We start from the raw sequence: 23,345 nt of genomic DNA on the forward strand, positions 1-23,345 counted from the left end.
TTTTTTTTTTTTTATACTTTGTCGCTGTCTCCCGCGTTTGCGAGGTAGCGCGAGGAAACAGACGAAAGAAATGGCCCAACCCCCATACACACGTACATACACACGTCCACACACGCAAATATACATACCTACACAGCTTTCCATGGTTTACCCCAGACGCTTCACATGCCTTGATTCAATCCACTGACAGCACGTCAACCCCTGTATACCACATCGCTCCAATTCACTCTATTCCTTGCCCTCCTTTCACCCTCCTGCATGTTCAGGCCCCGATCACACAAAATCTTTTTCACTCCATCTTTCCACCTCCAATTTGGTCTCCCTCTTCTCCTCGTTCCCTCCACCTCCGACACATATATCCTCTTGGTCAATCTTTCCTCACTCATTCTCTCCATGTGCCCAAACCATTTCAAAACACCCTCTTCTGCTCTCTCAACCACGCTCTTTTTATTTCCACACATCTCTCTTACCCTTACGTTACTTACTCGATCAAACCACCTCACACCACACATATTTATATATATATATATATATATATATATACATATATGTATATATATATATTTTTTTTTTTTTTTTTTTTTTTTTTTTTTTTTTTTTTTTTGTCGCTGTCTCCCGCGTTTGGGAGGTAGCACAAGGAAACAGGTGAAAGAATGGCCCAACCCACCCACATACACATGTATATACATACACATCTGCACATGCAATATATACATACCTACACATCTCAACATATACATATATATACACACACAGACATATACATATATGCACATGCACATAATTCATAGTCTGCCTTTATTCATTCCCATCGCCACCCCGCCATACATGAAAATAACCACCCCCTCCTCCCAAATGTGCGCGAGGTAGCGCTAGGAAAAGACAATAAAGGCCACTTTCGTTCACATTCATTCTCTAGCTGTCATGTAATAATGCACCGAAACCTCAGCTCCCTTTCCACATCCAGGCCCCACACAACTTTCCATGGTTTACCCCAGACACTTCACATGCCCTGGTTCAATCCATTGACAGCACGTCGACCCCGGTATACCACATCATTCCAATTCACTCTATTCCTTGAACGCCTTTCACCCTCCTGCATGTTCAGGCCCCGATCACTCAAAATCTTTTTCACTCCATCTTTCCACCTCCAATTTGGTCTCCCACTTCTCCTCGTTCCCTCCACCTCTGACACATATATCCTCTTGGTCAATCTTTCCTCACTCATTCTCTCCATGTGACCAAACCATTTTAACACACCCTCTTCTGCTCTCTCAACCACACTCATTTTATTACCACACATCTCTCTTACCCTTTCATTTCTTACTTGATCAAACCACCTCACACACATTTCCAACACATCCACCCTCCTCTGCACAACCCTATCTATAGCCCATACCTCACAACTATATAACATTGTCGGAACCACTGTTCCTTCAAACATACCCATTTTTGCTCTCTAAGATAATGTTCTCTCCACACATTCTTCAATGCTCCCAGAACCTTCACCCCCTCCCCCACCCTGTGACTCACTTCTGCGTCCATGGTTCCATCTGCTGCTAAATCCACTCCCAGATATCTAAAACATTTCACTTCCTCCAGTTTTTCTCCATTCATACTTACCTCCCAATTAACTAGTCCCTCAACCCTACTGAACCTAATAACCTTGCTCTTATTCACATTTACTCTTGGCTCTCTTCTTTCACACACTACCAAACTCAGTCACCAACTAATGCAGTTTCTCACCTGAAGCAGCCACCAGCGCTGTATCATCAGTGAACAACAACTAACTCACTTCCCAAGCCCTTTCATCCACAACATACTGCATGCTTCCTCCTCTCTCCAAAACTCTTGCATTCACCTGACAGTACATGACAGAAACTTTATCTTATTTTAGGCTTCCTGCCCCAGAAGTTCCTTCTATCTTTATGAAGCTTTTACAGCACTCAGGAAGCTGGCCACATTCAATGATTGGAACCATAGGTCATAAAGTGCTGTGATTTTGTGTGCAGAGAGGGCAGGGCAATTGAGTAACAAGTGTTCGGTGTCTTCTCTAAGGTAGCTGAACTGTGGGCATGAAGGGTCTTGGGATGTGTTGAAACAGTGTTTGTAGTGATGAGTGATGTCCAGAGTGTAGACAGGAGAGTGTGACGTGTTTGTTTTGGGAATATCGTTTCTGATGAGTGTATGTCTTGTGGGTCAAAGTTTATGACTGAGTTGGGAGGTCAGCTGTTGAATGCTTGTCAGATTATTTCAAGGCAAGTGAGTTTTGTCAGTGTTATATTTGTTGGGGGTGTGGGGATCTGTTAGATGAGCTTACTGAAATGTGAGATGTGGGTAAGCTTTTTATTTCTTCTTAGGAGATGGTGGTTTGTTATTTCATAATTGTTCATGATTTCCCATGTTAATAAGGTGGCATCAGGAAAAGCTATCATGTGAAATGAACAGAAACCACAACCTCAAATTCACAGCCAGGCCTCACAGACCTTTCCAGTTTCCCACAACCTTCACATTTTCTGGTTCAGAGCAGTATGCCACTTCCAGTGAATTGCATTGTTCCAATTCGTTCTGTCCCGTATGTTCAATCTTTGAGCACTCAAGACCTTTTCCACTCTATCCGTCCATCTCTAGTTCAGCCTCCCCCTTCTCCTTTTTCTTTCTACTTATGACATATTACCCTCTTTGTCAGCCTCACCATACTCATTCTCGCCATATGTCTAAAGCATTTCAGCACACCCTCTTCAGCTCTCTCAACCATACTCTTCTTAGTTCCATACCTCTCTCATACCCTGTCTTTCTTAACTGATAAACCCACCTCACACCACATCCTGTTCTTAAAAATATAAATTTCAACACATTCCCCCTCTTCCATACATTCTCATTTACAGCCCATGTCTCACATCTATACAACATCATTGAGAAACCCATAACTTCAAGGATGGCCAGCTCTTGCCTCCCAGACAGTGACCTTTCCACTCATTCCCTAATGCACCCTAAGACCTTTGCCTTTCACCCATCTTATAGCTCACTTCAGCTCCTATGGTTCCATTTGCTAGCATGTCCACTCCCAGGTATCTAAAATGCCTCACTTCCTCCAGGTTTTCTCCATTCAAACTAACATCACAACTAACCTCACTCTTTGCACATACCCTCTATAGCTTTGCTTACAGGAGCATACATTATTATTACACCAGTGAGCAGCTGAATTCCCATTACATTACCTTGTAAATGCATGCTCCATACTTGCATTGAAATCTAGTTGAAGGGCATTTCCTAGTACTGCATGCTTCAGCTGTTTCATCAGAACCATCGGCACAATTAACATAACCATTACAGGACCACAGTCTCCTGATGCAAGCACCATAATCGCAACGAAACTCACGTCTGACACATCTGAAAGGGATTAATTACATTGTTTTCATGATGCCTATTATAGATATTTAGATATTTAGATGGGGATGTATGAAAGAAAGCAGCAGGAGGTCAAGAGAAAGGTGCAAGAGGTGAAAAAGGGCTAATCATTAAATTTTAGGGAGAATAAAAAGATGTTTTGGAAGGAGGTAAGTAACTTGCATAAGACAAGAGAACAAATGGGAAAATCGGTGAAGGGGGCAAGTGGAGAGGTAATAACAAAGAGTGATGAAGTGAGAAGGAGATGGAGTGAATATTTTGAAGGTTTCTGGAATGTGTTTGATGGCAGAGTGGCAGATATAGGGCGTTTTGGTCGGAGTGGTGTACGAAGTTACAGGGTCAGGGAAAATGGTTTGGTAAACAGAGAAGAGGTAGTGAAAGCTTTGCGGAAGATGAAAGCCAGCAAGGTGGCAGGTTTGGATGGTATTGGAGTGGAATTTATTAAAAAAAGGGGGTGACTGTGTTGTTTGTTTGGCAAGGATTTTCAATGTATGTATGGATCATGGTGGAGTGCCTGAGGATTGGCAGAATGCATGCATAGTGCCATTGTACAAAGGCAAAGGGGGTAAAGATGAGTGTTCAAACAACATAGGCATAAGTTTGAGTATTCCTAGGAAATTATATGGGAGGGTATTGATTGAGAGAGTAAAGGGCATGTACAGAGCATCAGATTGGGAAGAACAGTGTGGTTTCAGAAGTGGTAGAGGATGTGTGGATAAGGTGTTTGCTTTGAAGAATGTGTGTGAGAAATACTTAGAAAAACAAATGGATTTGTATGTAGCATTTACAGATCTGGAGAAGGCATATGATAGGGTTGACAGAGATGCTTTGTGGAAAGTTTTACTAGTATATGGTGTGGGAGGTAAGTTGCTAGGAGCAGTGAAAAGTTTTTACCAAGGATGTAAGGCATGTGGATGAGTAGAAAGAGAGGAGAGTGATTGGTTCCCATTGAATGTCGGTTTGCAGAGTGTGTGTGTGATGAAAGGCGTGCAAGGAATAGAGTGAATTGGAACGATGTGGTATACCGGGGTCCATTGACGTGCTGTCAATGGACTGAACCAGGGCATATGAAGCTTCTGGGACAAACCATGGTAAGGTCTGAGGGGCCTGGATGTGGACAGAGAAGGGGTCCAAGTGAGGTTATTTCCCTCTTAGGCGCAATCCTCTGTTCTTAATGCTACCTCACTAATGCAGGAAATGGTGAATGTGCGTGAAAATGTACATTTCTTTTTTTTTTTTTTTATACTTTGTCGCTGTCTCCCGCGTTTGCGAGGTAGCGCAAGGAAACAGACGAAAGAAATGGCCCAACCCACCCCCATACACATGTATATACATACGTCCACACACGCAAATATACATACCTACACAGCTTTCCATGGTTTACCCCAGACGCTTCACATGCCTTGATTCAATCCACTGACAGCACGTCAACCCCGGTATACCACATCGCTCCAATTCACTCTATTCCTTGCCCTCCTTTCACCCTCCTGCATGTTCAGGCCCCGATCACACAAAATCTTTTTCACTCCATCTTTCCACCTCCAATTTGGTCTCCCTCCTCTCCTCGTTCCCTCCACCTCCGACACATATATCCTCTTGGTCAATCTTTCCTCACTCATTCTCTCCATGTGCCCAAACCATTTCAAAACACCCTCTTCTGCTCTCTCAACCACGCTCTTTTTATTTCCACACATCTCTCTTACCCTTACGTTACTCACTCGATCAAACCACCTCACACCACACATTGTCCTCAAACATCTCATTTCCAGCACATCCATCCTCCTGTGCACAACTCTATCCATAGCCCACGCCTCGCAACCATACAACATTGTTGGAACCACTATTCCTTCAAACATACCCATTTTTGCTTTCCGAGATAATGTTCTCGACTTCCACACATTCTTCAAGGCCCCCAGAATTTTCGCCCCCTCCCCCACCCTATGATCCACTTCCGCTTCCATGGTTCCATCCACTGCCAGATCCACTCCCAGATATCTAAAACACTTCACTTCCTCCAGTTTTTCTCCATTCAAACTCACCTCCCAATTGACTTGACCCTCAACCCTACTGTACCTAATAACCTTGCTCTTATTCACATTTACTCTTAACTTTCTTCTTCCACACACTTTACCAAACTCAGTCACCAGCTTCTGCAGTTTCTCACATGAATCAGCCACCAGCGCTGTATCATCAGCGAACAACAACTGACTCACTTCCCAAGCTCTCTCATCCCCAACAGACTTCATACTTGCCCCTCTTTCCAAAACTCTTGCATTTACCTCCCTAACAACCCCATCCATAAACAAATTAAACAACCATGGAGACATCACACACCCCTGCCGCAAACCTACATTCACTGAGAACCAATCACTTTCCTCTCTTCCTACACGTACACATGCCTTACATCCTCGATAAAAACTTTTCACTGCTTCTAACAACTTTCCTCCCACACCATATATTCTTAATACCTTCCACAGAGCATCTCTATCAACTCTATCATATGCCTTCTCCAGATCCATAAATGCTACATACAAATCCATTTGCTTTTCTAAGTATTTCTCACATACATTCTTCAAAGCAAACACCTGATCCACACATCCTCTACCACTTCTGAAACCACACTGCTCTTCCCCAATCTGATGCTCTGTACATGCCTTCACCCTCTCAATCAATACCCTCCCATATAATTTACCAGGAATACTCAACAAACTTATACCTCTGTAATTTGAGCACTCACTCTTATCCCCTTTGCCTTTGTACAATGGCACTATGCACGCATTCCGCCAATCCTCAGGCACCTCACCATGAGTCATACATACATTAAATAACCTTACCAACCAGTCAACAATACAGTCACCCCCTTTTTTAATAAATTCCACTGCAATACCATCCAAACCTGCTGCCTTGCCGGCTTTCATCTTCCGCAAAGCTTTCACTACCTCTTCTCATGTACATGTGTATATATGAATATGTTTGTGTATGTATATGTAAGTATGCGTTGAAATGTATAGGTATGTTTATGTGCGTGTGTGGGCGTTTATGTATATACATGTGTATGTATGTGGGTAGGTTAGGCCATTCTTTTGTCTGTTTCCTTGCGCTACCTCGCTAACGCAGGAGACAGCGACAAAGCAAAATAGAATAAATTGATAAATAAATATATAAATATATTTTATCCCTGGGGATAGGGGAGAAAGATTACTTCCCACGCATTCCTCACGTGTCGTAGAAGGCGACTAAAGGAGACGGGAGTGGGGGGCTAGAAACCCTCCCTCCTTGTATTTAACTTTCTAAAAGGGGAAACAGAAGAAGGAGTCTCGCGGGGAGTGATTATCCTCCTCGAAGGCTCTGATTGGGGTGTCTAAATGTGTGTGGATGTTACCAAGATGAGAAAAATGGAGAGATAGGTAGTATGTTTGAGGAAAGGAACCCGGATGTTGTGGCTCTAAGTGAAACGAAGCTCAAGGGTAAAGAGGAAGAGTGGTTTGGGAATGTCTTGAGAGTAAAGTCAGGGGTTAGTGAGAGGACAAGAGCAAGGGAAGGAATAGCACTATTCCTGAAACAGGAGTGGTGGGAGTATGTGATAGAGTGTAAGAAAGTAAACTCTAGATTGATATGAGTAAAACTGAAAGTGGATGGAGAGAGATGGGTGATTATTGGTGCATATGCACCTGGGCATGAGAAGAAGATCATGAGAGGCAAGTGTTTTGGGAGCAGCTGAGTGTGTTTGTAGTTTTGATGCACGAGACCAGGTTATAGTGATGGGTGATTTGAATGCAAAGGTGCGTAATGTGGCAGCTGAGGGAATAATTGGTGTACATGGGGTGTTCAGCGTTGTAAATGGAAATGGTGAAGAGCTTGTAGATTTATGTGCTGAAAAAGGGCGGGTGATTGGGAATACCTGGTTTAAAAAGAGATTTACATAAGTATACATATGTTAGTAGGAGAGATGGCCAGAGAGCGTTATTTTATTACGTGTTAATTGATAGGCGCGTGAGAGACTTTTGGATGTCAGTGTGCTGAGAGGTGCAACTGGAGGGATGTCTGATCATTATCTTGTGGAGGCGAAGGTGAAGATTTGTAAAGGTTTTCAGAAAAGAAGAGAGAATGTTGGGGTGAAGCGAGTGGTGAGAATAATTGAGCTTGGGAAGGAGACTTGTGTAAGGAAGTATCAGGAGAGACTGAGTACAGAATGGAAAAAGGTGAGAACAAAGGACATAAGGGGATTGGGGGAGGAGTGGGATGTATTTAGGGAAGCAGTGATGGATTCGCAAAAGATGCTTGTGGCATGAGAAGCGTGGGAGGTGGGCAGATTAGAAATGGTAGTGAGTGGAGGGATGAAGTATAGATAAATTTAAAGCCTCCAGCCTTTCCATATAGCTTAGCTTTCTTTATTCTGGAACCATCTTTGTTGCCCTCCTCTGGACTTTCTGTGTGAGGTCATTGCTTGACTGTTTTGTTGTAGCCAAAAATCCAAAAATTTCCATCTCAGAAATATGCAGTGGTACAATGTATCTTAAAAATGGATAACCATTCTATCTCTTTTAACTGTTGTCCTGTTACTTTGCTTTATACTGTCTCCAAGTTTTTTCTAATAGCTCTTCAACTTCCATTTCCTTTAGCATCTTCTCGCTACTCACTGATGTGCAAGACCTACTGCTGATACCCATTTCTGTCACTGAAGTCTAATCTTTTCTTTTATTCTAGCCCTTGATGCTTCTTACTTTTTTGATTGTACATGGCATATTTGTGAAGTTTCCAAATTCCCCTCTTTTTGCATTCACCCCCACATTGTACACTTATCACCAGCTTTTTCTCTTGTCTGTCCATTATGTAGCTATTGATGGATCTACCATATCATGTAGAATTTGTTCCACTTTTGGATTCATTGTAGATCTCACAGAGCATAGGAGAGTACAGAGGCACATTCTGTTGGAACCATTTGGTGGATCATTACTGGGACAAACAGTGTGGTGACCTGAGGCTTTTGCATTAACCCTTTTGTTTCTCCTTGGAATAAACTTTTGAAAGTTTGAAACTGCCTCATGAATTCCAAAGTGAGTGAAGACAAATAGCTTTATTGAACAATTTACATGTCTCATAACAAAATGTATTTCTTTTATTCATCACCTCAGGAACAAAAATTATTTCCTTTTTAATCATCTTCTTCATCACATGTCACATTTACCAGTAGTAACTACTGAGATAGCAGATCAGAGTGTGTTGAAACAGTTTGGACATATGGAGATAATGAACAATGGCAAAGAGGACTTATGTGCCAGATGTGGAGGAAGCAAGGAACCAGGGGGTAAGAGAGGGAAATCAAGATGGAAGGATGAGATGAAGGAGGTACAGGGGTATCAGGGCCTTAACATTGATAGAATGAATTGGACTAATGTGGGATATGGGAGTGACAAACTGCTAAAGGGTTAATCCAAGGCTAATGAAGTGGTCAACTTAAACTATGGAGTACTTTCTGGGGCCTGGCCATGAATATAAGACTGGTTTTAGTAATTATACTTGACATCTAGGAAGTGGATGTACCTAGAGATGCGTGTTACTTACAATATACTACACACACATGCTGCATTTCTCCCAATTTGAGCACTTGGTCCTAGCTAAGAAACTGAGCTTTCCTTATTCAATTTTTCTGTTTTACAGTGTAAATGTGGAGAAGTTTCATACTCATTTACATCTTCAGCTTCTTGAGTTATTCCATACATCATAATGTGTTTATGTACCTTGTAGGTATGTATACGTGTGAATAATTCACTTCTTAAATTACATAATGCTGTTTTATCCCAGAGTCATACCTGGTACTACTAGATTGCGCTGAGAATTGATTTCAGTATTTTCCTCAATAGGTGCCTGCAACACTGTTTTGATCACTTCAGATGATTGGTCAACACACCATTGTTCTGTCACTTGACCTTCACCTTCTACACAGTGGGAGCATTTCAGATTGGTCAAGACACCAATGTTCTGTCAACTTTGCAGTCTCAGCTCTTGCCATGAAGCTTGCACCTCTCTGCCCCACCCCACTGATGCCCACCCTTTGACAACTTATCCTACATTCTACAAGTCAACTACATCAACAGCTACTCTAAGATAGGCCACCAGCTACATTCTCACCACACAGCTTCACAATGCTGAACCTGTGTTCTGGTATTCAGTCAACTCAGCATCAAGCTTTCCAGCACCAACTTGGGAATAATTGTTTCTAACAAAGCTCAGTTCCACTTACAGTCGTCTACTTTACACAACACCCTCTTGATGAGCTTGTTTTAAGAAAGCAACAATCTACATATGGCTTCATTGGAGTCTTATCACTTATACAAGCTAAGAGGCATCTCACAAATCAAATTTCATTGAGACCCACATGTGGGAATCCTTGATAACTGTTTATACTGGACTAGTATTCGATATGTTAGTTATGTGCAGCTGTTTAGGACTCCTGTTCATCAGCTCATGATAACTTGATTTCTCCTACCAAATTTCATGTGCTCAATTACTTAATGACCATTTACTCACAAAGGTGATCCCCAATGCACCTGATTTGACATTCAAGATTTATGTCATACACAAGTGATTATCATACTAATATTCAATGAAATTCAAGTCAAATTGTTTGTTTTGATATTGAGCATCCTGATTTAAATTTCAAGTGTTCCCATTTATCTTTCTTCTACACAAGGATTTTTTTTTTGTGTGTATGAATTAATTTGTTTTTGTACTGTAAATAAATACACTCTGTTTTTCAATTCACCCCATGTGTTCCCATGCATCACTACCTCTTATTACTATGAGTTTTGAATCTGGTTCTATGCCACTTGAATTGACCATTATCCTAGGCTTTGACTGAGATTGTAGCATCCTTTTTTGTGATTATTGTCCTGAGACTAAATTTACTCCTACAACTGGGCAAGAGGGATCAAATCCATTGACAATTTTGTAATCTTAGTTATTTGATTATTATAAATTCTGATCATTAATAGTCTATATATAGCGATCCAATTTACTAACTAATTATATCTGAGTAAAGGTACTGTATAAAAGTGTAAAAGGGGGCACTTCATTTGCTCCTGATTCTTTATGACTAATTTAATCCTACATCTGGACAAGAGAAATCATATCCATTGAGATATAAAATCTTACCATTTTGATTATTAAAAATTTTGACTTTTGGCAGTCCAAAACATGGACCCAGTTTACAAACTAATTATATCTGAGTAAAGGTAATGTATAAAATTGTAAAGGAGGCTATTTGTTTGTTCAATTAGAGAAAAGAAAAATGCTCTTGGGCATCCAGGAAGGTGATATAAATAAAGAGTTTAAACCTATTCCCTCGAATGCAGATGACTTAATTCCAAAGTCTCTTAACGTTCACAAATCATTCAGTTACTGGGACCAAGATGACACCCAAGCTAGATTTTCTACCAGTTGCATGATTCATAAGCTGGTCATAAGATCATATGAGATTCATCTTGTAGTATCCATTGTTCTTAAAGGAAAACAGATTGGAAGTAATATCTAAGTCCAGATATATGTAATTATAGTATAGTGTCACATAAAAGGACTGTCCATCTTACCAAGTTGAAAACTTACTTTTCAGTTGAGCACTTTTCACGTGTTTCATCTGACTTATCCCAGCAGTCCACATGACCATTGCACAAGAATTCTCGAGCGATGCAGCCACCATAGTCGCATTGGAACTTTAAATTGGCTTTAGTAACAGCCCCATCCAAAATATCCCCAAAACCTTCCAATTGCAGTGTTGCTTCAGTCCTGTAAGAGTCATGTAACATAAAATTGTTGATATCAGTTAGCAGCAGAGTTGAACTTAAAATATCCAGATGGGAAGTACATCTATCACTGAACAAAGTAAGGAAAAGTTATCTGGGGGCTAAAGAAGTATGCAAATGGAAAACTGAAAGGGCTTTGAATCCTGCAATGGAACTTTTAAGTTCCCCATAGCTGAAGCCTTTGCAGAACCACTTCTGGATGGCAGCACTTTGAAGCTTTGAAAATAAGGAAATGTTAAAGGTACTTAATAGGCTTTTGCATTTCTGATGAAACAAATTGTGAAAATTATGTTTTTGATAATGTACTGCCAATGTCGTATCAGATTTGGCAAAGGATAAATGACTGTCATCAGTAATGAAAAATATGTATATTTGTCTTACAATACTCAAACTGAAAACTTCATTCACTATGATCATCTTGCCATGCAAAATGGCTAATACAGAATTTTATGATAAGGTAATGCCTATAATCTTATGCAATATTTTTAAACAAAAAAATACACAAAAAAGGTCTTCATCAAGCAAAACACATTAGCTAGGTTTGTTTCATTATGAAATGACATCAGAGAAAGGATTTTACAAACTTAAAACTTGGGCAATCCAAAGTTATTAGTTCTCTTAATTACAAATAATGTACCTTGGGTTGGAAAGAAAATGTCTACTAGCATTCTTTCAACACTGAAAAATAATATATATATATTTACTACATATCATTTGTTTTTATATGCTGAAGGATCTATACAGCTCATCTTTATGTATGACCAAGTGTTTTCATTATCTTTGAAATACGAGAAATGCTAGTGAGGGTTTAGGTAAACTAAGCACATTAGAATAACTTAGGTTCCCAATTCAGCACAAAGTTATGTACAGGATATCAATGTCAAACTGCCAGTATCGTATATAGTAACTCTTCTGTAAACCATGTAACTACATAAAATGTCACCCTTGATCTTACTTGCACTGCTTGTTGGAGCATAGTTCTCTAGTCTCGTCTGCTCCATTCTTACAGTCCACATTACCATCGCAGGCTTCTACACAGCGGTCATCACACATCACCTGAGTTAGTCCGCACTGTGATGCTGTGAGAGAAACCTGGTATTACTTATACAATCAATATTGTTTGCTGGTAACACAAGACAAATGCTGATATGCATATAATGTACTCGCACAGTATGCATAGTGGACACAACCATCACAGCAGAGATTAAAAGGAGAGTGTCCAGAGATAATACTAGGGTTCTTTGGCAAGAAGTAAGCAAAACATAAAAGGATCTTGATTCATGTAACACACACACACAGCCCAAGTAGTGGGATCTCGCCAAATTCACTCAAATTGTGTATAGAAACACAAAACAGGTTATTGTACTCACAAGGGAGCGTATGCAGGAAGAGCCTGGCAACACAAGGCTCTACCCGCAAAAAAGTTATACTGCAAGTGAAAAGTACTTTAGCGAGGCTGTATTACTTGGAGTACAGTACCATCAAAGAATACATCACTCCAAAGGAGTCTACTTTTCTCATCTACTGGTAGTGACTATGAACAGTATTTTTTTATTCTTATTGTAACTGTTCATACTGCTTACTAGTGGCACACTAATGGAATGGCGGGAACTATATGTATCGCCATCCATAATCAATGTGCTAGGAGTAACGCCTTACACATATGCACCTGTTCTTCGCACAGAGGTATATGATAGCATGAAAGGAAATAGAGGATAAAGAAAGGGGAGAATTAGCCCTCAATAAAATATACAGGAATATTGGAAATTTTCCTGTGTACTCTAAAACCTTGTCTCCATGAGACTCCAAAGTCTCCCAGTCTATCTCTTTATAACTGAAATCCCCCATTATCAGTAGTGTATTGCTTCATATACCATCCTGATTGTTCTTTCATCATCATCGTGTATTTGTTCCGTTGCATTTCTTTGAATAATTATATGCAAATAACACAGCAGTGCTCTTCTCTACAGTTACTATTCCCATTATGTGTTGTTCACACTCACACACACCATAGTATATGCTAGATACCCATGTTATCGACTAGCTCCAAGAGGAAGATGAACAGCTGGGTAAATTGTGTACCGGCAACCAAAACAAGGATTGAAAACTATGCAGGTCTGATCGCAGGTGGCCCTTGCATGGGTAAGTGAGGTCCGGTCTTGTGGAGAGACAAAGCTTCCTCTTTGTTTATTCGTTGTTATTGTAATATATAAATATTAATACATCTTGGAAAATATGAACTATTGCACAAGGACTCTTTTTTTGCCACCCTCCATTATTGCCACATACACATTCAATGCAGTTATCTAACTCCATTTATCTGTCGTCTCTCATGGCTGGTTATGCCCTAATAACTGTAATATCCCGCCTCATCGCAGAATTATTTTTTCTGTGTTTTTACATTGCTTATACACAATTTGCACGACATCTTTTCTCTTAGAATCCACTTGCTAATTTATACTTTAATATTTTTCTTATTTCATGGACATATTACCCTCCACCTCATCCATACAAGGGTATATTTTCAGTTTTCCCCCCAGGGTTGTGGGTATATTTGTGCTGAAATTGGTTGGTGGAATGGAATATATTTGTAAGGTTATCGAACATGTGTTGACAAGTTCAAGCCCAGTTAGGTGGCTATGGGGTTTCCCTTGTATCCTTGTCAACTTGCCTTGAAAGTTCCTTCGTAGTGTTTATGCACTTAGTCTATAATATATTCATTATCTTATTTATTATATTTTGTCGCTGTCTCCCGCGTTAGTGAGATAGCACAAGGAAAAAGACGAAAGAATGGCCCAACCCATCCACATACACATGTAAATACATACATGTCCACACACGCACATATACATACCTACACATTTCAACATATACATATATATATACATACACAGACAACATATATACAGATGTACATGATTCATACATGCTGCCTTTATTCATTCCCGTCGCCACCATGCCACATTTGAAATAACAACCCCCTCCCCCTGCACGTGCATGAGGTAGCGCTAGGAAAAGACAACAAAGGCCACATTCATTCACACTCAGTCTCTAGCTGTCATGTGTAATACACTGAAACCCCAGCTCCCCTTTCCACATCCAGGTCAAACAACACTTTCCATGATTTACCCCAGACGCCTCACATGCCCTGGTTCAATGCATTGAAAGCACGTCGACCCCAGTATACCACATCATTCCAGCGCCCTCTATTCCTTGCACGCCTTTCACCCTCCTGTATGTTCAGGCTCTGATTGCACAAAATCTTTTTCACTCCATCCTTCTACCTCCAATTTGGTCTCCTGCTTGTCCTCGTTCCCTCTACCTCTGACACATATATTCTCTTTGTCAATCTTTCCTCACTCATTCTCTCCATGTGACCAAACCATTTCAATACACCCTCTTCTGCTCTCTCAAGCACACTCTTTTTATTACCACACATCTCTCTTACCCTTTTATTTCTTACTCGATCAAACCACCTCACACCACATATTGTCCTTAAACAACTCATTTCCAACACATCCACCCTCCTCTGCACAACCCTATCTATAGCACACGCCTCGCAACCATATAACATTGTTGGAACCACTATTCCTTCAAACATACCCATTTTTGCTTTCCAAGATAATGTTCTCGCCTTCCACACATTTTTCAACGCTCCCAGAACTTTCACCACCCTGTGACTCACTTCCGCTTCCATGGTTCCATCCATTGCCAAATCCACTCCCAGATATCTAAAACACTTCACTTCCTCCAGTTTTTCTCCATTCAAACTTACCTCCCAATTGACTTGTCCCTCAACCCTACTGTACCTAATAACCTTTTTCTATTCACATTTACTCTCAGCTTTCTACTTTCACACACTTTACGATATTCAGTCACCAGCTTCTGCAATATACTTCCAAAACATGCAGGAGGCCGGCCATGTCTACAGGGTGGGAACATAGGTTGTGACATGTGTATCTCTGCAGGAACACAGCAGGACATCTGAGCAGCAAGTGTTCGCTGACTTCATTGTGGTTGTTGCTTTGTGGACATGAAAAGTCTTGGGATGCAATGAATTGGTGTTTGTAGCAATGTATGGATTGGAGATGAACTAAGCACAAACAGGAAAATGTAATGCGTTTGGTGGCTGATTCATGTGACAAACTGCAGAAGCTGGTGACTGAGTTTGGTAAAGTGTGTGAAAGAAGAAAGTTAAGAGTAAATGTGAATAAGAGCAAGGTTATTAGGTACAGTAGGGATGAGGGTCAAGTCAATTGGGAGGTAAGTTTGAATGGAGAAAAACTGGAGGAAGTAAAGTGTTTTAGATATCTGGGAGTGGATCTGGTAGCGGATGGAACCATGGAAGCGGAAGTGAATCATAGGGTGGGGGAGGGGGCGAAAATCCTGGGAGCCTTGAAGAATGTGTGGAAGTCGAGAACATTATCTCCGAAAGCAAAAATGGCTATGTTTGAAGGAATAGTGGTTCCAACAATGTTGTATGGTTGCGAGGCGTGGGCTATGGATAGAGTAGTGCGCAGGAGGGTGGATGTACTGGAAATGAGATGTTTGAGGACAATATGTGGTGTGAGGTGGTTTGATGGAGTAAGTAATGTAAGGGTAAGAGAGATGTGTTGAAATAAAAAGAGCGTGGTTGAGAGAGCAGAAGAGGGTGTTTTGAAATGGTTTGGGCACATGGAGAGAATGAGTGAGGAAAGATTGACCTAGAAGATATATGTGTTCGAGGTGGAGGGAACGAGAAGTGGGAGACCAAATTGGAGGTGGAAAGATGGAGTGAAAAAGATTTTGAGTGATCGGGGCCTGAACATGCAGGCATCTCCCCTATAGGGGAGAAAGAGTACTTCCCACGTGTTCCCTGCGTGTCGTAGAAGGCGACTAAAAGGGAAGGGAGCGGGTGGCTGGAAATCCTCCCCTCTCGTTTTTTTTTTTTTTTTTTTTTTTTTTCCCAAAAGAAGGAACAGAGAAGGGGGCCAGGTGAGGATATTCCCTCTAAGGCCCAGTCCTCTGTTGATAACGCTACCTCGCTAATGCGGGAAATGGCGAATAGTGCGAAAGAGAGAAAGAAAATATATATATATATATATATATATATATATATATATATATATATATATATATATATATATATATATATATATATAAATATATATATATATATATATATATATATATATATATATATATATATATATATATATATATATATATATATATATGTATATTTTCCTATAAGTCCACAGAGAAAATGAAACACGATAAGTTAGGGAACTTATCGTGTTTCATTTTCCCCGTAGACTCATAGGAATATACTTGATCACGCGCAAAATTGTGATACTTTCCAATATATATATATAATGTAATCTGTTATATTTGATCGCTGTGTCCCACTAACGTAAAAGCCTCCCTATAATCCACCCTCAACATCAGCAAGTGTTTTGTCTCCGGGAGCAAAGATCGTGTGCTGCAGTATATGATTCCCCTCCCTAATGAACAAGGTAGTTCTCTGGGTGTTCCCAGAGTTTTTTATACTTCTTTTGTACTTACATTTCCTATACTTTACTTATCCTCAAACAAACTCCTTCCTACAAATTCTCCAAAACTCTTCCATTCCCACAACCCCAGATCTCCAGTCAGTGCCAAGAGTTACTTCTATCTTTACTTCAGCCACAGTCAGTCTGCAGATTGGTATATCTATACCCTCCCATCTTTCCAATGCCTGCCTGCGCATTTTTTTTTTTCATTTCTATTGACAGGGATTCGTTCTGTATGTACCATAGTGTGTCAAAAGGACCCCACCTAAGTTGGGCAACGGCAGTGTAGACCTAGAGGGACTGTCAGTGCTCTTGCACTGCAACGTTGATGACCTTCGCTCAACTGGGGTAGAGGGAGTATTTTTGTTATACACAAATCTTGGTCTTTGCTGTTGAAATACATTGCATCCTGTTATTCATTCTTTGAGGAAACATGCATCCAGTCTTCTCTCTCTCTCTCTCTCTCTCTCTCTCTCTCTCTCTCTCTCTCTCTCTCTCTCTCTCTCTCTCTCTCTCTCTCTCTCTCTCCTGAACATAAACAAAACAGAAAACAGAAATCAGCGATGGAGAGATATGAAAATTAACCTCACGAAGCATGCAAAGTGTAAGCTAAACAAAAATCGGGTCTTCAACTCGATATGCATGTAAAAATTAACTGACGAACCGTTTAATCATCTTAACAATGCCGTCCTAGATACAGAGAGAAAATGAAGACGGCAACAATTAAACCCCTGATGTTATTAATGAGGCAAAGTTTGGACGAAAGCTTTTAAGATATGAGACATTCACAAAATGCCATTTGCAACACCAGTACACATAGGAAGAACATAATACTAATACCTAAAGGCTTTGAAAGAATAATGAAAGAACACGTACTTAAATTATTTGATCAAGAACAGCTATATGAATGAAGATATAAGCGTTATTCAGTATCATATATCAACTTTTAAGATATTGGACACGTTTTTCAATTTTGTTATGGCATTTGACATTCCACAGAATATTACTAGAAAAATAACCGGCAACTTTGGAAGATGGATCAAAATGTCTACTTAAAAGTCAAAATAATGGCAAACCAAACCATGTCTGATGAAGATCCAATACCAAGGTTACTACAGTAAACAGCCTTAGCCTCAGTTTTCTTAATAGCAATGATGTAAGACATCGACAGAGAGGCAAAAGAAAGTACACAGTCATGTGTTTTGCTAATGATACTAGCGTAGACAAAATGATAAGTCCAGGTGAAGCAGAAGTAAACCTGATGTAATTCAAGGAAGATGAATTTGAGCGAATAAGCTTGGATCAGTTAACCACACACTGTCGGCTTTGTATGAAGGCCCCAACAGGGAGAGTAATACAAACGTCAACGATCAAGAAGTATTCGTAGATGAGAATTAGAATCCAAAGAACATTTTGAGAAGCTAGCACTCTCAGGCTACGTAATGAGTGGTGTGGAATTGGAAAAAAAAAATTGAAAAAAAACTACCTGAAAACCTTTATGTATAAAATGCATAGTTGAATACTTCTGCATTGGATGGTCACCAGACAAAAACGAAATTAGGCAAATTGGAGAAAACTTAGAACATTTCACAGGCAAGATCGACGAACTTGAATTAAATTCTTCTACTTAAAAATCAGAGAAAGTGCATGATAATTCGTGCATGGCAGCCAATTGAAGGCATGGAGAATAATGCACGTGCTTCACTTGTGTGTGACCTTAGCACTGACAATAGGAGGTTGAATGGACATGTCATCCTCTAGAATAAATATCCAGAGAAGAATACGAGCAGGGGATTACTAGACCCACTGCATGGTTGTTGGCACATAGGTGAATATTTCATCGTTCAAAGAGAAATAGCATGTCTTGTAGCGTAACACCAATTGACTAGTCAAAAAATATATTAGAAAATGCATAAAGTTAATCAAACAATAAGATCCCATTTTGTGATAATCTTCCGCTGTTCACTGAGTGAGTGCCTTGACGTGCGAAAACAGTGAAACCTAGTTTGAGTGACCTGCGAAATAATGTATCGTACTAGTATGTAGTTGTGCACTGATTGCCAGACCCACGAAGGGACTGGGGAATACCGCGACAAAATCCCAGGGGCCCGGTAGTCTGGGGGCGGCCCTGGAAGATAAAAGACGAAACTCTATAGAGTATTAAAAGAGTAATTGATCAAATAACATAAACGGTAAGAGATTATCATTTGTTCCCGTGTTTACCATCGCATGCAGCCTGAAACCCCCTACCCCCACCCCATTCCCAGAGAGGCCTTTGGTGCGGTCTCCATATGTCAACACTTCCTGAAGGCACACTTTAACTCTTGGTGACCCTGCTAATTCTCCTCCAATTCTTAACACTTTGTAACAGCAATAAAGGTTCACTGCAGAAAGGAAAAGTGAAATATAAGTTAACTGTGGCATTCTCTCTGTGCATTAGCTTGGATGTTCTCTAGGCACTGTTTCCAGTCACGACCCCCTTCCTTGTATTAATGTGTGCGGGGGCAACAGCAAGTCTCACACAGCCATTTTTGGCCTCAAACAGCACCCGATGATTGGGTAGCAAGGTCAGCCGAAACCAACAGTAAGCACTGCCGGACCGGAAACGCTTCCTCAGATTGCTCCCATAACACAACAGAGAATTTGTTTGTGTGTAAATCTGGAGATATTAAAAACAAATAACGTGTTTTTATTTTTTTAAAAAATCAATCAATCACCCTTTTCATATTTCAAGATATTTGGGAAACCGTCATGTACGTCACCAGAGGAGGGCAATGTATCTCCTAGATCTACCCAGTAGGGTAAGCACAGTAGTCTCCTCGACTTCGTCCCTTTGTAAAACACTGTATTTCTTCTGATACTCTCCTCAACCTCAGACATGCTAGTATATCACTTCTTTACCTCGTTCTCGAGTTCCCCTTCTATCTCTCTCTAGCATTGCCAAGTCTCCTGCACTGGGCGGGAAACTTAGCTGAGCTCTTACACCAAGGGACATAAATCTCCCGCATTGTGAAGGGCCACATAGAGTGAGAGTTTGTGGTCTTAGAATTATCCATAAACACCTGCGGTTGTTAATGATCATCCAAGTGGAGGATGTGGGTTTGACGTTAACGGCCTTAGTTATCCTAATAGTTGACAGGATCAAAGACCAAACAACCAACCAACTCGGCTCTCGCAAAGCGACTGCTGCCGTCGTCGGACACTATTTTTTTTTTATAATATTGGTTTAGGTTCTTGCCTGCACTCACAGTGCTTTTATCACTTAATCATTCATATGTGATTTCCATTTAGCATGTGTTTCATTATATAGGCACTGTAGTATTCACAGTAACATTTTAGCGACTTCTGAGGATGAATCTAGCAACATTTACACGTATGAGTTGGCATTAATGCACGTCATTCTTCCAGATAGGCTAAAGCAACGTCCTTATGTTCGTGGGGTTGTACGATAGCCTTTTATCATGCCATTAAATCTTGATTTCTCCCTGCTGTATATCCGTCTCGAATCACGGTTAAACAGAATTGTACAAGAGCAAGCAACATCTTAGGTAAGGTAGATGGATTATTGGAATTTTTAATCGTTGACTAGCAGAAATACTTATTCATTCCTGGAAATTGAAGACTGGTAAAGAAATGAGTTTTCCAGATGAGGGAGACTAATTAAGTTGACTAGAAAGTACAAAACGCCAACTCAAGCGGGGAGAAGGTAACAGGCAGGGTCTCATTGGAGCCGTGTGTTGAAACCAGTTCTGTTTCTGATAAATGAATGTGTTGAAACCAGTTCTGTTTCTGATAAATGAATGTGTTGAAACCAGTTCTGTTTCTGATAAATGAATGTGTTGAAACCAGTTCTGTTCCTGACAAATTAAAATGACTTGTCACAATAAACTTTATCTAAATCTATGCCAGTGATGGCATCATTATGAAGAAAATGCAGAGATATGGTGACATACATATCTGGCAGAAGAAAATTATTCCGGTACATGTGACATTATGAAAAAGGTAACGGGTAAGATTAGACCTGACTGTTAGTGCCACATTACCGTTGGTCTTAAGTGAACGAACGTATACTGCTGTTTTAAAACGTCCACTGGGAGTAGGTTTGGGGCGTTGAAGAATCTGGGTGTCTAATGGAGGGCGGTGAGAAAGAAGAGTGGGCCTGACCCAGATGACCTACTAACAACTAATGTAAATTTTAACGTTGTAATGGACGCGAACAAACGAATCAATGGTTAAGTGAAAGCGACAAGCATTTTTGGAAATTTAGATGGAGGAGGTTAAGAGGTTAGTCCCTACTGGAACACAACCCTCTCCTCTTATTCAAAGTTAGATGGTCATACAAGCACCTAAAGGATCATTAACCACCCAGGATTTGACTCACAGTCTTCATATTTGTTATGACGACGTGACAATTGCTACATCAGGGCCAACCCGAGTCCATTTCATGAGGATATTTCACACATCTCTTAAAGGTCTGGTTGTGTTTCTACGCAAATTTACACACACACACACACACACACACACACACACACACACGTGCACCTGCTTGTGATCACACCGCGATTGAAGAGTCACCTTCAGCGACACTGGATCGTCAGTGAACAAAGGGGAACGCACTGACGTCCTGCTGCTGAGGAGTCCATTATTTTTTCCCAGCATCTGATTGCACGGCAGCCTCGTAGCTTCAGGTGCCCCACGAACGAGATCTTGATGTTAAATATAATAATATTGATACTAGAGACGACTAAAAAAGTGCGCGCTCGTGTGTGTTTGAGCATAATGTTCCTTACCATGTTCCGAGGACTGTCTCCTCCGGGTGAGCTTATGCAATAAGCATTATACTCTCATGCTTTTATCATAGGAACTGCGGTTTGAATTCCTTTAGATATGCAAGGATGATTTATAGAACAAGTGCTGACTAATGTTAACTTATAGGAATTTGATGGTAAAAAAAAAAATATATATCAATTATACTAGGTGGCATCAGAGTTGGAAAGTGCATTTCTGTGTAACCTTTTCAAGGCCTTGAAAATTATTTGGATAAATTATGTCAAAGTTTTGAATTTTACTCGTTTGTCCATTTCTTAATCCTACTTTTTCTAAATCTAAAAAAAAAAAAAATATTTCTTTTAGTGCCATCCATTAGAAGTGCAACCCACAGATACAACCATATAAAATAAGCACCGTGACCAAAAAGCGAAAAGAATTGGTGGCAACTGATACCGCAGACACAGGTTAAGGCCAGGTGACAAACCACAGCATTACCTCAGCTCAAATGAGCAACATCTTCCTCTTTCCATGTATCAGGATATATATATATATATATATATATATATATATATATATATATATATATATATATATATATATATATATATATATATATACAAACCAATAATATTTGGTCAAGCGGTGCAGTCAATGCAAGACTTGTTGCCCAAGCAGGTACTTGTTCAAGGGGAGTGAAAAAAATACACCGGTTTCCAGAATCTGTGAGGCGTTATCTTTTGGATTTCCCACATGAAATAAACTTGCGTTGCATGACTAGGTATGGACAGTATCCAGCGCAATAAACAATAAAATTAAAACTTAAAATGTATCTTTATGACTTTTAGGTAGTTCAGTGTCTACGATAAAACAGCAAGTGACGTAAATTCATCATTAAATTCCATTGTTAAGCGGACAGTTGGTGTATGGTGGATCACAATGTTGAGTAGTTGCGTACCAGACATGAGAAGTTAAATTTGGTGTGAATGGATAATTCTGAAACTTTGTCGTAATGTGGACGACTTTATTTGATGACTATGTTAAGTATACTTCATCTATCTCATTACGATAGTAACTGAATTGATTGTAATTATGAGAGGAATCCCGATTTTCGAATTCAGCCTCGATATAGCAGTGGTTTTATGATGAAGAAACATGCAGGTTCCAAGTTGGATATGGTTGGTGTTAGCTAAGGGAGGATTAAGTCATATGGCTGCATAGGCTTGAGACTTAGTAAGGGCCGTTGGCAGCAGACCCGAGTGTGCAGTGTGTAATTACCTATGTGTTATTAATTGTGTTATGTACAGGGAGGGAGTTTTACATTCGTAAGGCGGGCCCCATCTCTTGAACACTTTTTACTATCGTTCTGCCATTTTTATTTATGCATACCATCTGCATTTACCACGTCCTCAGTCACTCTGTTCCAGTCATCCACCACTCATACAGTTAAAGCATTCTAAGGATTTCTTAGCATCGTTATTTACAAGTTTCTTTCTTAATTTCATGCTGTCCTCTGGTTCCTTGCATTTCTCAAAGTACTGTCCTCCTCGTCAGTCTCTTTAAAGAACTTAAAAGTTGTGATCAGGTCATCCTTTACTCTTCCTTCTTCCAAACTGGGTAAATTTAGTCTCGATCCCTTTCCCAGTTGCTTAACTCTTGTAGTTCCGGTTGCGTTCCGTGGACCTTCTCTGTAAGTTCTTTGTGCTTCTTTCGATGCAGTGACCAAACCTGAGAGACATATTCTAGTTTTGGCTTTATGTAAGATATGAATAGCTTGCTAATCATATCTTTATACGAATACCTGAAAGCTATTCCGATATTTACGAGCAGACAG

The 23,345-nt window shown here is 40.1% G+C and overlaps 1 protein-coding gene and 1 long non-coding RNA gene across 3 annotated transcripts in view; one reads left to right on the forward strand and one right to left on the reverse strand.

Moving 5' to 3' along the window:
• The window catches only part of LOC139752734 (uncharacterized), a 270,859-nt gene that overhangs the window by 231,447 nt on the left and 16,067 nt on the right, over nt 1-23,345 (forward strand). The window lies entirely within an intron of this gene.
• LOC139752731 (uncharacterized) overlaps nt 1-23,345 on the reverse strand; it is a 48,645-nt gene that overhangs the window by 23,685 nt on the left and 1,615 nt on the right. The window contains exons 1-4 of one of the 2 annotated variants that reach the window (XM_071668577.1): nt 19,807-19,825; nt 12,169-12,292; nt 11,017-11,196; nt 3,222-3,393 (exon numbers count right to left, since the gene is read on the reverse strand). In XM_071668577.1, the coding sequence (XP_071524678.1) occupies nt 3,222-3,393; nt 11,017-11,196; nt 12,169-12,266 (450 nt within the window). In that variant the 5' untranslated portion in view covers nt 12,267-12,292; nt 19,807-19,825. Of the gene's footprint in view, nt 1-3,221; nt 3,394-11,016; nt 11,197-12,168; nt 12,293-19,806; nt 19,826-23,345 lie in introns of those variants that run through there. The other variant, XM_071668576.1, reaches the window with a different exon arrangement.

Source organism: Panulirus ornatus, chromosome 13, assembly GCF_036320965.1.
Source record: "Panulirus ornatus isolate Po-2019 chromosome 13, ASM3632096v1, whole genome shotgun sequence".
Taxonomy (NCBI): Eukaryota; Metazoa; Arthropoda; class Malacostraca; order Decapoda; family Palinuridae; genus Panulirus; species Panulirus ornatus.